General features: G+C 40.3%; 1 protein-coding gene across 1 annotated transcript in view; it reads left to right on the top strand.

The window, feature by feature from the left end:
- Window positions 1-17,027, top strand: part of ankrd27 (ankyrin repeat domain 27 (VPS9 domain)) — a 63,948-nt gene that overhangs the window by 42,003 nt on the left and 4,918 nt on the right. Inside the window, exons 19-27 of the mRNA XM_028585361.1 lie at window positions 2,140-2,193; window positions 4,040-4,156; window positions 6,941-6,985; window positions 7,094-7,210; window positions 8,064-8,258; window positions 12,504-12,623; window positions 14,991-15,164; window positions 15,515-15,608; window positions 16,898-16,976. Of these exons, the coding sequence (XP_028441162.1) occupies window positions 2,140-2,193; window positions 4,040-4,156; window positions 6,941-6,985; window positions 7,094-7,210; window positions 8,064-8,258; window positions 12,504-12,623; window positions 14,991-15,164; window positions 15,515-15,608; window positions 16,898-16,976 (995 nt within the window). The remainder of the gene's footprint in view (window positions 1-2,139; window positions 2,194-4,039; window positions 4,157-6,940; window positions 6,986-7,093; window positions 7,211-8,063; window positions 8,259-12,503; window positions 12,624-14,990; window positions 15,165-15,514; window positions 15,609-16,897; window positions 16,977-17,027) is intronic.

Below are 17,027 nucleotides of genomic sequence, written 5' to 3'. Positions count from 1 at the left end.
TGACTTAAAGTATTAAAAGTTAAAGTGCTCAATGCAGAAAAATCCTCAACATTTTAGAAAAACGGGAAACGATCCAAACAGTTGTGTCAATCATTAAGCTGAATTAGTAGGCCGTATATATATATATATATATATATATTTATTTATTTATTTATTTATTTATTTATTTATTACTTACTTACTTAACAATACAACATCATATTTATTATAAACTACATACGTGTTTTGTGTGCAAAAATCTTTTGTGTAAATGTGTAATGTAACTAGTAACTAAAGCTGGAACAGATGAATGTAGCGGAGTAACTAAAGTAACTAGTAACTAAAGCTGGAACAGATGAATGTAGCGGAGTAACTAAAGTAACTAGTAACTAAAGCTGTAACAGATGAATGTAGGGGAGTAACTAAAGTAACTAGTAACTAAAGCTAGAACAGATGAATGTAGGGGAGTAACTAACGTAACTAGTAACTAAAGCTGGAACAGATGAATGTAGCGGAGTAACTAAAGTAACTAGTAACTAAAGCTGGAACAGATGAATGTAGCGGAGTAACTAAAGTAACTAGTAACTAAAGCTGGAACAGATGAATGTAGTGGAGTAACTAAAGTAACTAGTAATTAAAGCTGGAACAGATAAATGTAGCGGAGTAACTAAAGTAACTAGTAACTAAAGCTGGAACAGATAAATGTAGCGGAGTAACTAAAGTAACTAGTAACTAAAGCTGGAACAGATGAATGTAGCGGAGGAACTAAAGTAACTAGTAACTAAAGCTGTAACAGATGAATGTAGTGGAGTAACTAAAGTAACTAGTAACTAAAGCTGTAACAGATGAATGTAGCAGAGTAACTAAAGTAACTAGTAACTAAAGCTGGAACAGATGAATGAAGTGGAGTAAAAAGTACAATATTTCTTTCTGAAATGTAGCAGAGTAGAAGTAGAAAGTGACATGAAAAGAAAAAGAATCTAGTAAAGTAAAAGTACCTCAACATTTGTACTTAAGTACAGTACTTGTGTACATGCACTTAGTTACATTCCAGCGCTGCTCTTAGGCATCATTCACCCTGCAGTGAGCCTGACCTCAGATCAGCTGAAATATTAAAAATAGATCACGCTGCTGATACAGACGTATTTGTTTAAACAGTGCTGCACATCCTGCACTCATCCATACTTCTCAAGGTCCGGACCAAACGGCAAGTCAATCCAGACCCGGCCCATACTTCAGGTTATGAATACTGAAGTGTAAAATCTTCTATTTTGAAATAATCTTTTTTGGGGGGGTCATTTTCGGCCTTTATTTTTGACAGGACAGCTGAAGAAATGAAAGGGGAAAGAGGGGGGGAATGACATGCAGCAATGGGCCGCAGGTCGGAGTCGAACCCCGGCCCGCTGTGTCTAGGAGTAAACCTCTATATATGGGCGCCCGCTCTACCAACTGAGCTATCCGGGCGCCCTTGAAATAATCTTTTATTTGATCATAAATTGTTAGTGATGTTGAATATTCATGAAAAGAAATCTGCAAAAAAGTTGAACAAGGCCAAGAAAATACGGCGGGAAAAAAATTACAAAAAAACCTTCCGTTTACTGCAGTAAGCTCAAAATAAATGTACCGTTGGGTAACACTGGCGCGTTCCATGTACCGGTACCCAAACTGGTCCAAAAGTTGACCAGAAAAAAGTTGCTTAAAAGTTAAAAGTGAGTTGATTAAATGTGTTTCCGTTATTGCCATGCCATTCCTTCCTTAGTTATTCCTTATTATATCCATTCTTTAGTACAGCCACTGTAATTCTGTGAAGTGTCCTTGGGTTTAATGAAAAGCGCTATATAAATAAGTTATTATTATTATTATTATTATTATTATTATTATTATTATTATTATTACAGACCTCTGACCTGGAATAAACATCAGATGCAGACCTTTCAGTTATACGTTTGAGAACGCCTGCCATACAGCCTCTTCTTCCTTTCTTAATGTTATATGTGTATATGTATGTTATTTGTTTCTGTATTTATTGTTTGTTTATTTTATATTAATGTTTAAATATGTTTTTTTATGTACGCACCATCAACTAAAGCAAAAAAAAATTTAAAATGCTACGTACCTGTCAATAAATCTGTTTCTGATTCTGGTTTTATCTTCCCGTAGATCCTCGTGTTGCTGCAGTCGACTCAGAACGGCCGTCAGCGCGGCGGAGTCGACGTGAGTCGGATCTCCTCTTATGATGGATCAAGTAAACCCCGAGGGGGTCAGAGGTCACAGCGCCGAATATTCATGTGGACCGTAAAAAGGATCAGTGGGTGCTAGAAAATAGGGCTCTCCTCGACTAAAGAAATTCCTGTTAGACTAACACGTGATTGTTGTTCTGGGAAAAAATAGTTTCTCCACAAAGAATCGTGCAAAAGCACCACTTTAAATTAAGTTTGACCACAGACGCTGATAAGTTCCTTTGATATACAGTAAGTCATTCAGCTTGAAGGAGGAAATTAAAAATAAAAGAGGAATAATTGAAAACAAACCAAAACAAAAGATCAGAAATTTGTCAAATAAAAAAAAAAACTTTGATGGTTCCCTACAACGCTCTTTACAAGTAAAATAAATGATCAGTTCCCTACTTTCATGGAATTTGGATTTTTTTATTCAATTTCATAGCATTTGAAAAAAAAAAATTATACAAAAACGTTGAAAAACCAAAAAGACAAAAATGTTGGAAAAATATTCAAAAAAGTGGGCGAACAAAAACGTCAAAAAGCGCAGAAAAAAATCAACCAAAAACTTGTGGAAATCGTGACAAAAGAATTCGAAAAAAGAGACAAAAATTACGGAAAAAGACACTTGACCCAGAAAGTGTCCTGGCCAACGGGTTAAGAGAACACCATAGCCGCCATGTGTGGGGAGTGTGTGGTGGATTAAGTGAGAGAATGAGGACTATTGCCTTCGGAGTGAGTAGTGTCTCTAGAGTCATAGTGAGAGAAACAAAGGGTCTCCACTGAGCTTTCTGACCACGGTGGGAAATCTGCAGCAGGAAAAGTTAACCCTCTCCTTGATTTCATGTTTTTTCTGGAGAAGGAGAACCAGGAAATTAGTCCATTGTGTTTGAAAATACTTCAAACATCAATCACCCAACATCTCTTAGAGCACCTTTAAGTGAAGAGTCTGAATACTTCCTCCTTCACTGGTTGTAATAACTGACTTTTATTTTAATAATCCGGTAGAAAGTGGAGGATCAGCTACAGCAGAGCACAACGTAGACAAGAAGCAAAATGCTAAATAAATATTCGAGATGTTCCGATACCAGTATCTGTATCTGCTCCGATACCGCCTAAAACGCTGGTATCGGTATCGGGAAGTACTGGAGTTTATGCACCGATCCGATACCACGTAATAAAGCCCTAAAGAAAATCTCCGTTAAAGTAGTTTATTTATGTTCTTTTTTCGTTATAACTGACTGTCAAACTGGAGAATAAAAGAAAGTTCTGGGGCATTCATTGTTTGTGTTTGTTCATGTTTCACAAAGAGTTTAACCTGAGCCAGACTGACAACAAAGATAGAAATCATATCACATCCATACAGGGATAGTAGTATACAGCTGTTATACATCATATCACATCCATACAGGGATAGTAGTATACAGCTGTTATACATCATATCACATCCATACAGGGATAGTAGTATACAGCTGTTATACATCATATCACATCCATACAGGGATAGTAGTATACAGCTGTTAAAACATAATAAAATATATGACACTCTGGTATCGGATCGGTACTCGGTATCGGCCGATACACAAGTTCAGGTATCGGAATCAGTATCGGGAAGCAAAAAAGTGGTATCGGGCCATCTCTAATAAATATTCAATAAAATGTTCTCGTCTCAAAAGCACTCGTGCAGCATTGCTTCGCCTAAAAACACTTTTAATTCGGATCTCTGTTCCTCAGTACTGAAAATAAAACTGGTTTTGCGTCTGGTTTTGACTTCAGAGCCTCAGTGAAAGTCTGATTCGTTGATATATTTTTTAATCTCTCCTCTGTCGTGTCTTTCTCAGTCTCCCAGTCGCTCCCCGCTGATGTCGAACTGCAGCAGCCGCCGCTCGTCCGTCTCCAGCACCTCTTCCCTGGGCTCCGAGGCCAAACCAGAGGGAGAACGGGTACGACACAGAGAGGTAACGGACTGCAAAACACCCGACGCAACAGGACACAGTTTGTTTGCTCTGATCCGAATCAGTTCATGAGGTTTGGTTTGGTTTCACATTACGTCATTACATGTCATTTAGCTGAAGCTTTTATCCAAAGTGACTTAGAATTGCAATATATGTTAGAGGCTGCACGCCTCTGGAGCAACTAGGGGTTAAGTGTCTTGCTCAGGGACACATTAGTTGATGTATCACAGTGGGAATTGAACCTGGGTCTCCCATGTGTCCTATCCACTGCGCCATCACCTCCACACGGAGAAAAATCCCTAGCGTATCAAAATGTGTTACTACAAACCACGCAAGAACGTTCCCTACCACTTATTGGTCCGATGTGTCTGAGCAAGAAAGTACACATTTGCCACATCTGTGTCTCATTTCCAATTCAGAATTTTGACTTTAAACTCACATGTGGCCCTAATCTTCTTCTGTACATTTCATTTAAATTGTATTTGCTATTCCATGCTTACTTGTGTTTAATTAGTAGATTTCTGGACTTTTGTAATTGCTTATGATACATTTTCTTCACTTCCTTAGCTGTGATTCCTTCTATTAGACCCTAGGGTATTTTAGGGTTCAATTCCCACTGCAATACATCAACCAATGTGTCCCTGAGCAAGACACTTAACCCCTAGTTGCTCCAGAGGTGTGCAACCTCTGACATATATAGCAATTGTAAGCTAAATGACATGTAATGTAATCTCACCTGCACAATCTTTTTTTATTTTATCTTCTTGTTGTGTTTCTGTCTTGATTTAATTGTGCACATGAATAAATAGTTACAGACATACAGACATATTACAACAGTCAATACTGGATTAGAAGATTAACCAAATAATACATACAATATAGAAACCAAAGTGCCAAGTAGACTTAAAACATTAAAATACTAAAAACAAGAACAAGATTGCAAAGATTTTAGTGCCCTTAAAATGAGTTTAAAACCCCCTAAATCAATTTTCAGATATTGTTTTTTGCGAGCGACGTCGCTACATTACTCCTCGATGCAGCGGCCGCGGGTTCGACTCCGACCTGCGGCCCTTTGCTGCATGTTATTCCCCACCCCCCCTCTCTCCTCTTTCAAGTCTTCATCTGTCCTGTAAAAACAAAGGCCTACAAAAGAGAACGCATCCCTAAGTTAGCTTTCACCAAAAGAAAAATGCAACCGAGTCGACCGAACTGTCAGTGTGAAAGCTCCCTAAATAACCTCTAGAGACCTCTTCACCTCAAAGTCTCAGAAACCAGATCAACAAAGGTTTTGCAGTAGTAATATCAGCAGCAGTGAGGCTCCCTTTCGTAGTTGCCTGTAGTTGTGATAGTAATGCAGAAGCAGCTCCGTAAACTGCAATCAGCAGTCAGTGTCGTAGAAATTCTCCTTGTTCTTAAACGTTAAACGTCACAGAGTCGCTGGTGCGATGAATCAGGTCTTTATGTCGCGCTGCATGGAGGGAAGGCATCTGAATGCAATCCTCTCCGGACATTCACAACCGTGAATATCCTCAAGAGAAACAAAGAGACACGTGCTGACTTCATGACAATGTTGATTCTGTTTGGCTATACAATATATATTTCCTGATGCCTTTTTTCTAAAATCACAAGTCATGTTCATGTACTTCACACAAACCTGTGGTGTGTTGTAACTGTCCCCTCTGGTGTTTACCCCCCTAACCATTAGTCAGGAAGACATGATCCTTTTGAGACTCTTGTCTCTCAGGTGGCTGTTAACTAGAGTTTTTTTGTGATTGTTGCCGGCAAAAATCCTTGATTATCCGGCACGTTTTCTTAAAAAATGCGATGGAATATGCGGGATATTTATGCAATTTTATGCAATGAAATTGCGGGAACTTGCAAAAACTGCGGTTTGATTAAAAAAGTTATTCCCCATGGCAACAGGGGAAAATTGCTGCTCTTGTGTGAAGTAAACGAAACATTTTTCAACTTTCTGCTACGATATATGTGACTTTTTTGCAAAAATGCGGGGATTATGAAATCATGCAAGCAATGCAAGTTATTTTGCGTGGAAATCTGCAATTTATGTGGCGAAAGTGCTGTGTATTTGAACAAATGCGAAATTTTAAATATTTATATAAATAAATATTTATATAAATAAATATTAATAAAGTTAATATAAATTAACTTTGGCTGATTATGAATTGAATTATGCGATCACATAATCGCGTTTTTCTGGAGGGACTGAATATTTGGGGATTTAAAAATCCGATATTCCGATATATCGATCGATGTATATATATTTTTTTTTTTATCCAGAAATGTGTAACAAAACATAAACCAATTTCCCTAACATTAGTTATTTGTAGTTATTTATGAGTCCTCACTAAAATAATATAATGCAGTTTAAAAATAAACTTTGTTTTATTGTCACAACAGAACAGAGGATCATCAAAATATATTAAAGTACTGATAAATAAAATGTATAAAAATAAAAACTTAAGATATGAAACTTAAAGTCCTCTGAACAAAAACACAATAACAGAATAAAAATCTAAGTGTTGCCAGCAGGGAGGTTGTAGAGCACCCTCTGGTGGACAAACTACCCAACGCCAACACTCACAACATGGTTGAAGGGTGTTTCGTCCGTTTTTATTAAATTTTTTTAAATATTCATTTATCGGCCATTAAAAATGCCAATACCCATAGTTTGGAAAATGCCTAATATTGGCCCGCCGATATATCGGTCAGGCTCTACTGTTAATACATATTTAACAAAACCTTACTGTTTATTTCCCACATCGACAGGTGGAGAAGCTGCTGCGTGCCGTGGCGGACGGTGATGTGGAGATGGTGAGAACAAAGTCCAAAAACAGAAGCAGTCGCATTTCCTCCATCTGAATATTCACATCTGTAGAAGTGAACGCACTAAGTGCTCTGTGTGCGTTTTTCCGCGTTCAGGTGCGTTACCTGTTGGAGTGGATGGACGAGGAAGAGGAGGACGAAGCAGAGCATCGGTCCGAGGCTGTGCTCTGCCACCCGCTGTGTCAGTGTCCGAACTGCGCTCCCACTCAGAAGGTAACGTCGCGGGGACTAAATCCAAACTGTTGTGTTAAAACCGTCGGTTAAAGGAACACGCCGACTTATTGGGAGTTTAGCTTATTCACCGTAACCCCCAGAGTTAGACAAGTCCATACATACCCTTCTCATCTCTGTGTGTGCTGTAATGCTGTCTGACGGCTCCAGCGGCATCAGGTCAGCACAGAACATGCAGATGAATGGTTCCAGTAATCCTACTGCTCCGAATAAGTGACAAAATAACGCCAACATGTTCCTATTTACATGTTGTGATTTATAGAGTCACAGCGTGTACAAAAAACAACGTAACATGAGACACAGCTGTCTTCTAACTGTAAACAAACCAGGAACTATATTCTTAGGCGGAAGAATATAGTACTTTGGCGGAGTGATATGCTCGCAGCAAGCCTGTCTGAGAATATAGTTCCCGGCTTGTTTACTGTTAGAAGACGGATGTGTCTCATGTTACGTTGTTTTTTGTATACGCTGTGACTCTATAAATCACAACATGTAAATAGGAACGTGTTGGTGTTATTTTGTCATTTATTCGGAGCAGTAGGCTAGTTGGAACCAGTTACCTGCAGGATCTGTGCTAAGCTAGGCTAGTTGGAACCAGTTACCTGCAGGATCTGTGCTAAGCTAGGCTAGTTGGAACCAGTTACCTGCAGGATCTGTGCTAGGCTAAGCTAATGCTGGAACCGTCAGACAGCGTTACAGCACGCACGGAGATGAGAAGGGTATGTATCGACTTGTCTAACCCTGGGGGTTACGGAGAATAAGATAAAGTCCCAATAAGTCGGCGTGTTCCTTTAAAACAGTTTGAATGGATGTGTCCCCTCTGCCTGTCCTGCAGTTGTCCGTCCTGCAGGCCGGAGCTCTCGGGGTCAACAGCTGTAACGCTGATGGTTTCACGCCGCTCCACGTCGCCGCCTTGCACGGCCACACCGCGCTGGCCGCCCTGTTCGTCCGCCACGGAGCCAACGTCAACGCTCGCAACAACCAGAGCGCCACACCGCTGCACCTGGCCTGCCAGAACAGCCATGTCCAGGTAGGAGGGAGAGTTAGTCCATATCGATGATGTTCAGGGATGTCATTCTTTTTATATATATATATATATTTATTATTTTCATGACTATTTACATTGTAGATTCTCACTGAAGGCATCAAAACTATGAATGAACACATATGAAATTATGTTCTTAACAAAAAAGTGTTAAATAACTGAAAACATGTTTTATATTTTAGATTCTTCAAAGTAGACACCCTTTGCTTTTTTATTAATGTAGAGGCCAAAGTACAATTCATAGCAATGTGAATGAGAATTAATGTTAAAGTAAGTAATTTCATTTAGAAGTTCATGTAATGGTTAAAATGTTGAATAATACATAAAAGGTTAAAAGCATACTAGAATTCATGTTTTTATAGGATTTTGTACATCTTGGTAAAATAATGTACTGCCTCTTTAAGAACCGGCCAACTCCGGCTACGTTACGTTGATTCTCATTTTGTGATTCAGATCTTGAGAGCTGTGGAAGCAAACGGTTTTCTTACTTGTTGGCTGCTAACTTCTAGCTATTTCTATTAAAAATTTCTTTTTGTTTCATTAGCAACTACAATAAGTGTATTAGTCAGCTCACATTCCCTCTTGTAAATCGGAAACCAAGGAATAAAAACCGGAGATTTCATCTTTTATTTCAACAACGTTTCCAACGTGGATTTATTGGACTGTGTTGCTGGGTTGCAATGGACATCGCAAAAGGGATTAGCTGCTTGGAACAATGTTAGACAGTTATTAGCGGAAGCCATTGCATATCTCAAGATTTCAAACCTCTACAATTAATAAGGGAAAGAATTCCACTAATTAACCCTGACAAGGCACACCTGTGAAGTGAAAACCATTTCAGGTGACTACCTCATGAAGCTCATTGAGAGAACACCAAGGGTTTGCAGAGTTATCAAAAAAGCAAAGGGTGGCTACTTTGAGGAATTTAAAATATAAGACTGAAGTTATTTCACACTTTTTTGTTAAGTACATAATTCCATATGTGTTCGTTCATAGTTTTGATGCCTTCAGTGAGAATCTACAATGTAAATAGTCATGAAAATAAAGAAACGCATTGAATGAGAAGGTGTGTCCAAACTTTTGGCCTGTACTGTGTGTGTGTGTGTGTGTGTGTGTATATATATATATATATATATATATATATATATATATATAATGTCCGTCCCCTTACTCTTTCTTTGTAATGTAAATGGACTGTTATCAAATAAATTTAAGTTAAAGGGATACGCCACCGTCTGTTGAAATGGGGCTTATCACGGTCTCCCCTAGCTGTAGATAGGTGGGGTCTCCTCTAGCTGTAGATAGGTGGGGTCTCCTCTAGCTGTAGATAGGTGGGGTCTCCTCTAGCTGGAGATAGGTGGGGTCTCCTCTAGCTGGAGATAGGTGGGGTCTCCTCTAGCTGTAGATAGGTGGGGTCTCCTCTAGCTGGAGATAGGTGGGGTCTCCTCTAGCTGTAGATAGGTGGGGTCTCCCCTAGCTTTAGATAGGTGGGGTCTCCCCTAGATTTAGATAGGTGGGGTCTCCCCTAGCTGTAGATAGGTGGGGTCTCCCCTAGCTGTAGATAGGTGGGCCAACGCATTTTTTGTGCATGCATCGTTTTAGTCTGGAGCAACACCGGCAGCGCTGCCGCTAGTTAGCTTAGCGTAGTGAAAGGAATCCTATGTTATCCATTAGCATGTTGTGAGTAAAAGTGAGCCAACAAAAGACAAAAGAAAACAACCTAATTACTTGAACTAAGACAAAAATATGCGTTCGCCGACCTATCTACAGCTAGAGGAGACCGTGATAAGCCCTATTTCAACAAACGGTGGAGTATCCCTTTAAGGAATTGTAGATAGCTACAGTATGTGTCAAATGTCACAATTCAACGTAATGAGGGATCGAGCCAGAATGTTGTACAGTTGCTTTAGGGACCCTTGATAAAGGAGATGTAATTCCCCCACTTAGCGTTGCATTTCTCCACCTGGTTGGTCAGTCTGAAGGAAAGAGAAAACCACAACCTGGCTGGCGGCAGGGTGATCGCTTTCCATCCGGTTACAATGAGTTGCGACTGCAATTTTTTTTATTCAAGAGCCCCGGATTTAACAAAGAAGTGGCAGTCCGCAAAATTACACCTTAGATTTGACAGGGTGCGGACGTTCTTCGGTTTGTTGTCACATCGATCATGATGTGACGCCAGTTTCACGATTCAGACACGCTCACATAAAGATGGAGGAAAGCAAATATATAAACGGCACATACAGTAGGGAGTGATTTTGGAAACGGCTTTTGTTTTACTTTTTTTGGATCTGTTCTGATTGACCAGTGAAGATATCCAAAAGTCTTTTAGATAGACCGGTTGCTGTAGGAGCGGATGTGGATGAAATCATTGACATTTTCTGTTGTGATATTGACATATATTGTGTTGATTCTAATAACAATACTTAAATCTTTATGAAAGTTGTCCCGGGAGTGCTTTCCAAGGCAGCAGGTTTCCTGGTGGAGGTAACATGGTTGTTATTAAACAGTGCTGTGTTACACTGTTGTGTCACACAAGTGATAAAAATACACTTTTTACAGTGGCCTGTTATGTTGGAAGTGGGTCAACCACAACCGGTGATAACTCTCTGCCATCAGGAAGTCTGGCTTGTGCTTTAGCCAGGCTCACTTGCGCCACCGTGTGGCAGAAAAGATTTAAAGTCTGTGATATTTTTATATTTTTCTGTGTCAACAAATCTCGTGTTCTAACTAAAACCAACAGTGGAGAGGTGTGTGTGTGTGTGTGTGTGTGTGTGTGTGTGTGTGTGTGTGTGTGTGTGTGTGTGTGTGTGTGTGTGTGTGTGTGTGTGTGTGTGTGTGTGTGTGTGTGTGTGTGTGTGTGTGTGTGTGTGTGTGTGTGTGTGTGTGTGTGTGTGTGTGTGTGTGTGTGTGTGTGTGTGTGTCTTGTTTAACTATATTTGTGGGGTCCAAAAACCCGGGAGTCCAGTACTTGTGGGGTCCCGACAGCTTTGTGGGACCAAAATGCTGGACCCCACAAGTTTAAAGGGCTGTTTGAGGGTTAAGACTTGGTTTTAGGATTAGGGATAGAATTAGGTTATGGTTAGGGGGACGGTAAGGGTTAAGGTTAGGCATTTAGTGGTGATGGTTAAGGTAAGGGTTAAGGTTAGGCATTTAGTGGTGATGGTTAAGGTTAGGGTAAGGGTTAAGGTTAGGCATTTAGTGGTGATGGTTAAGGATAGGGTAAGGGTTAAGGTTAGGCATTTAGTTGTGATGGTTAGGGTTAGGGTAAGGGTTAAGGTTAGGCATTTAGTTGTGATGGTTAGGGTAAGGGTTAAGGTTAGGCATTTAGTTGTGATGGTTAAGGTTAGGGTAAGGGTTAAGGTTAGGCATTTAGTTGTGATGGTTAGGGTAAGGGTTAAGGTTAGGCATTTATTTGTGATGGTTGAGGTTAGGGTAAGGGTTAAGGTTAGGCATTTAGTTGTGATGGTTAAGGTTAGGGTAAGGGTTAAGGTTAGGCATTTAGTTGTGATGGTTAGGGTAAGGGTTAAGGTTAGGCATTTAGTTGTGATGGTTAAGGTTAGGGTAAGGGTTAAGGTTAGGCATTTAGTTGTGATGGTTAGGGTAAGGGTTAAGGTTAGGCATTTATTTGTGATGGTTAAGGTTAGGGTAAGGGTTAAGTTTAGGCATTTAGTTGTGATGGTTAGGGTAAGGGTTAAGGTTAGGCATTTAGTTGTGATGTTTAAGGTTAGGGGAAGGGTTAAGGTTAGGCATTTATTTGTGATGGTTGAGGTTAGGGTAAGGGTTAAGGTTAGGCATTTATTTGTGATGGTTAGGGTAAGGGTTAAGGTTAGGCATTTATTTGTGATGGTTGAGGTTAGGGTAAGGGTTAAGGTTAGGCATTTATTTGTGATGGTTAAGGTTAGGGTAAGGGGCTAGGGAATGCATTATGTCAATGATATGTCCCCACAAAGATAGTGCCACAAACGTGTATGTGTGTGTGTGTATCACAGCCTGATGTATCCTAAAACAATACTAAAACTGTTTAACAAGTGATGAATAAGGAAAAATAATAAATAACGCCAGGCTTTAAATTAATTGGAGGATTTTTATTGTAAATAATTTCAAATTTACTCAGAAATTACACTTAAAATATAAAAAGGAAAAATTCCCTCAGCTTGTCATAAATTATCATGTCATATAATATCTTAAATTGTGTGTTTGTATTGTTTGTATCCTCTGTGTGTGTTTTAGGTGATGAGGTTTCTGCTCGAGTGCAACGCCAAGCTGAACAAGAAGGATCACTATGGCAACACACCTCTGATACAGGCCTGTCTCTGTGGAAACCTGGAGACAGCCACCACCCTGTTACAGGTAAACACTTCATCCCCATTCAGACCAAGGGGGGTAAGCTTCGCTTCAGAACTCGAACCTCCTATGGCGCCATTTGGATGCTACCAAGCGATCACCTCCCGTTAGCATTCCACTGACTAGCATTCACTTTGACGTCACTTGACTGCGAATAACTTGACATCTGAAGCGTTTAAAGACTCAATTTGTCCGTTGTTTATTTCTAAAGAAACGCAACAATGTATAAAAGGCTCCATTACCTTGTAACTCATGTTATGGCTCCGTAGCAGACGCTTTTGTAAAAATAGGCTAACTATTGTGTCGCACAGTAGAGGAATTACCGTATAGTACAGGAGAAGCTCGCAGGCAGTTTGGACTTACATTAGCTGTTTAGGTTTAATTACTAATGTTAACTAGCATGTTAGTTAGCAATAATTAGCCTGTGCTTATGTTATCTCCTTACATATACCTACACTCTCCGTCTCTGCAAGATTGGGAATGATTGAGATTTCTCTTGGCACAGCTACCAGAAGACTTCACACTTTCAGACACGTCGCTCACGTCACATCTACGTTGTCTCTGTCAGTTGGAGGCTGCGCAGTAAAGCAAGAGATCACCGGAAAAGTGCTTCTAATATCCTTCACTGGTCTCCGTCCAGAGACACGGGCTCTGTTGGTCCATTTTTATATACAGTCTATGATTCAGACCAAGAGGCTTTTTATAGACTTTATTTAGCTTAAAGGTGCTCTAAGCGATGTTGGGTGACGTCACTTCTTGTTGACGTTCGAAGTATTTTCAAACAAAACGAAGGCTAGCTCGCCCCTCCCTCCTCCTCCTCATCCCGTCCCTTTCACCTCCCAACTCCTTCTTGTCTGTCATTGGCTGGAACACTGTTTGTTATGTTTGGTGGTGCAGGTTGGCGCAGTTTGTTTTTGTTGCCGTTTGTGGAGCCTGGGCTGTCTACAGAGACCACGTTTTTTTTTCTTTTTTTACAGTGTGTTCAGGGAACAGGCAGCTAGCAGATAGTGAGGAGATGTTTTTTACAGTGTGTTCAGGGGACAGGCAGCTAGCAGATAGTGAGGAGATGTTTTTTTACAGTGTGTTCAGGGGACAGGCAGCTAGCATATAGTGAAGAGATGTTTTTTACAGTGTGTTCAGGGGACAGGCAGCTAGCAGATAGTGAGGAGATGTTTTTTACAGTGTGTTCAGGGGACAGGCAGCTAGCAGATAGTGAGGAGATGTTTGCTGTATGTGACAAAAAATGTAGCCTAAAAAACGTGCGACATCGCTTAGAGCACCTTTTAAGAAGGAGGAGAATCTTCTCAACACAAAGACACACTTCATCCTTCAGTTTATCACAAACATTCATCATCAACACATCTGGAGATACGTGATTTTCACTGGACAGAAATGGGATGAAAAACTGTCATCTGAAAAGTAACTAAAGCTGTCAGACAATTGTAGTGGAGTAAAAAGTACAATATTTTCAGCTGAGATGTAGTATAAAGTGGCAGAACGTGGAACTACTCAACTAGAGCTATAGCGATTAGTCCACTAACTAATCGATTAGTCGATCAACACAAAAAACCTTCGCCACCTATTTTGATAATCCATAAAGTAGTTTTTCAAATGTCAGAAAATGATGTTTTCAGCCTCTCTAATATGTAGATTTCCTGCTCTTTTCTGCCTAATAAACTGATTATCTTTGGGTTTTGGACAAAACAAGACTTTTAAAGACGTCACCTTGGACTTTGTGAAACTGGGATGGACAACGACTTTCGGACATTTTGTAGACCAAACGAACAATCGATTAATCAAGAACATAATCCGCAGATTAATAGAAAATGAAACCAATGGTTAGTTGCACAAGTATTTAGGTAAGTACCTTGAATTTGTACTTAAGTACATTTTAACAGCATGATGAAACCAACAATCTAACGTCTAAGAAAAGGCCAGACAGACAGACAGACAGACACCAACACTGCCACAGAGAAGATGCCGTTTCTAAAAGACATTAAATTGCTTTTAATGAGAATGCTGTGTGTGTGTGTGTGTGTGTGTGTGTGTGTGTGTGTGTGTGTGTGTGTGTGTGTGTGTGTGTGTGTGTGTGTGTGTGTGTGTGTGTGTGTGTGTGTGTGTGTGTGTGTGTGAGTGTGTATGTGTACCTGTTTTACTATATTTGTGGGGTCCCCACGAGTTTAAAGGGCTGTTTGAGGGTTAAGACTTGGTTTTAGGATCAGGGATAGAATTAGGTTATGGTTAGGGTAAGGGTTAAGGTTAGGCATTTAGTTGTGATGGTTAAGGTTAGGGTAAGGGGCTAGGGAATGCATTTAGTCAATGACAAAGATAGTATAACAAACGTGTGTGTGTGTGATTTGTGTGTGTGTTCAGAGTAATGCGTTGGTGAACGTGGCGAACCTTCAGGGGAACACTGCTCTCCATGAGGCGGTGCGGGGCGGACACCAGGCGCTGGTGGAGCTGCTGCTGAGGGGCGGAGCCTCACCCGGCCTCAGGAACAAGAGGCAGAGGACGCCGCTGGACTGCGCCTATGAGCTGGGCGGAAAGGTGGTGCTACACACACTACAACGACACTGAAGCCCATTTGACTTAACTGTCACTGTTTCCAATCTTTACTACATGAAATATGCTGCATATCCGTACTGTATGTTGTGTTGCTAACCATGGAAAAATGTGTTATTCTTGTCCGGTAAGATAACATATGTATATGTACTAATGTTTAAATGTCTCATCAGTGCACAAATCTTTTCACACACCTTGTCAACCTTTTAAAGATCTTTTTTAGTATTATTTTTTTATATGATTCAGAGCTATAGAGCAATATTGAATAAAGCATTAGCAGTTATAAATAACAATATTAGCAGTAACATTAACTTTTTAACGTTTTTCTTCTTCAGAACACGGAGATCCTGAGAGCTCTGCAGACAGCGTCCGGGCTTTCTCCCGACGCTGAACCAATCAAACTCCTCTCTGTGCCCAAAGGAGCTCTGGGTAATTCAGTTCAAAATCAGTTCCTCTTAAAACTGCAGTAGATAGAAAGCGAAATAAACGCCAGAATTTCATGTGGATCGAGACCCTCTTCCTGCAGCTTTTCCTGTCCACAGCCAATAGGAACGCTCGCCCTCTCTCTGAAATGCCCTGCGATTGGCCAAAGTCTCCCGTCACTGTTCTAGATTAGGCTCGTTCGAGATGAGCCAGGCCTGCGCAGAATCGGTCACCGGCAATCGCCGCCCAATGAGCGCCGGTTAGATTTGTGTCCGACCTGTTCCCGACTTGCTCCGACGTCATGCACACGTGGGCAACGGTAACCTCACGAGACCAAGGCCTCTCGGCTGATCTAACAGCTGATTGGTTCAGAATCGACTCAACATGATGATGACGTTTTATATAACCTTTTTTATTGTTTTTGAATTGGAGGGATTTTAACTGCTATTTGTCTGATTTAAAGGCTTATTCTGTACAGAACACATGTTGTGACGTTTAGAAGTCGGAGAGACTAAATCTAATTTTTTGATGTTGCTTTTCTTTAAATAATCTATTTTATTAACTTTAATTTCTTATACTGCACGGTAACTTTTATTCTTATACTGCACTATCAATTTTATTCTTGTCTTTTATTGTTTTTAATTTGTTTATTATTGTAAGCACTTTGAATTGCCCTGTTGCTGAAATGTGCTATACAGATAAAGCTGCCTTGCCTTGCCTGCCTAAATCCTTTCAGATTACGCATCATCTACAGTCTGTTGTCTATTAATATCAGCAACAGATCACATGTAGAGCAGGATGTGTTTCTGTGACTTCCTATTCAGCCTGAAGGCTGCTGTAAAAGGCTGTAAACCGTCCGACTTTACAGGCGAGGCAGTTCATCTCCAACGAGCCTATTATCATAAGCCTGGAAATAGCCAAGAGGTTGTGTAGGAATCTAGTTTTCTCAAATCACTGGAATTGCAATATGCTGAGTGACTATTATGGAATTTCTGCCCCAACAACGGCAAAAATAAAGTGCCTGCCACAGCTGTAAAGTTGTCCACTCAGCCTCCAGGAGGGAAGACAGCGTTTATTCCAAGCTTTGGAACAAAACTATTAATCCATTCAGAATTTTCTGATTTATTTTCAGCCTCATTTCAAACATTTCATGTGTTATTATCAGGTGTTCAGTCATTAGGTGTCACTATTCATTTTTTTTTTTTTTTTTTTTTTTTTTTTTTTAAGCAAAACTCTTGTATGTTAAATTCTGTTCGTCACTACTTAGGATTTGATTTCCCTTGTTGTCGCTGCAGCTCATTCGTTCGTCCAGCGTCTGCGGCTGCAGGATCACGCCAACGGCCGGAGACAGAAGCTGGCCCAGTCCATCAGCAGGTAGCCGCTCGCCAAAACCCTCAGCTCTCTCACAAACCACTAACAACCATA

This window comes from Perca flavescens, chromosome 8 (assembly GCF_004354835.1).
Source record: "Perca flavescens isolate YP-PL-M2 chromosome 8, PFLA_1.0, whole genome shotgun sequence".
NCBI lineage: Eukaryota > Metazoa > Chordata > Actinopteri > Perciformes > Percidae > Perca > Perca flavescens.
This window is presented reverse-complemented; position numbering and strand designations above follow the sequence as displayed.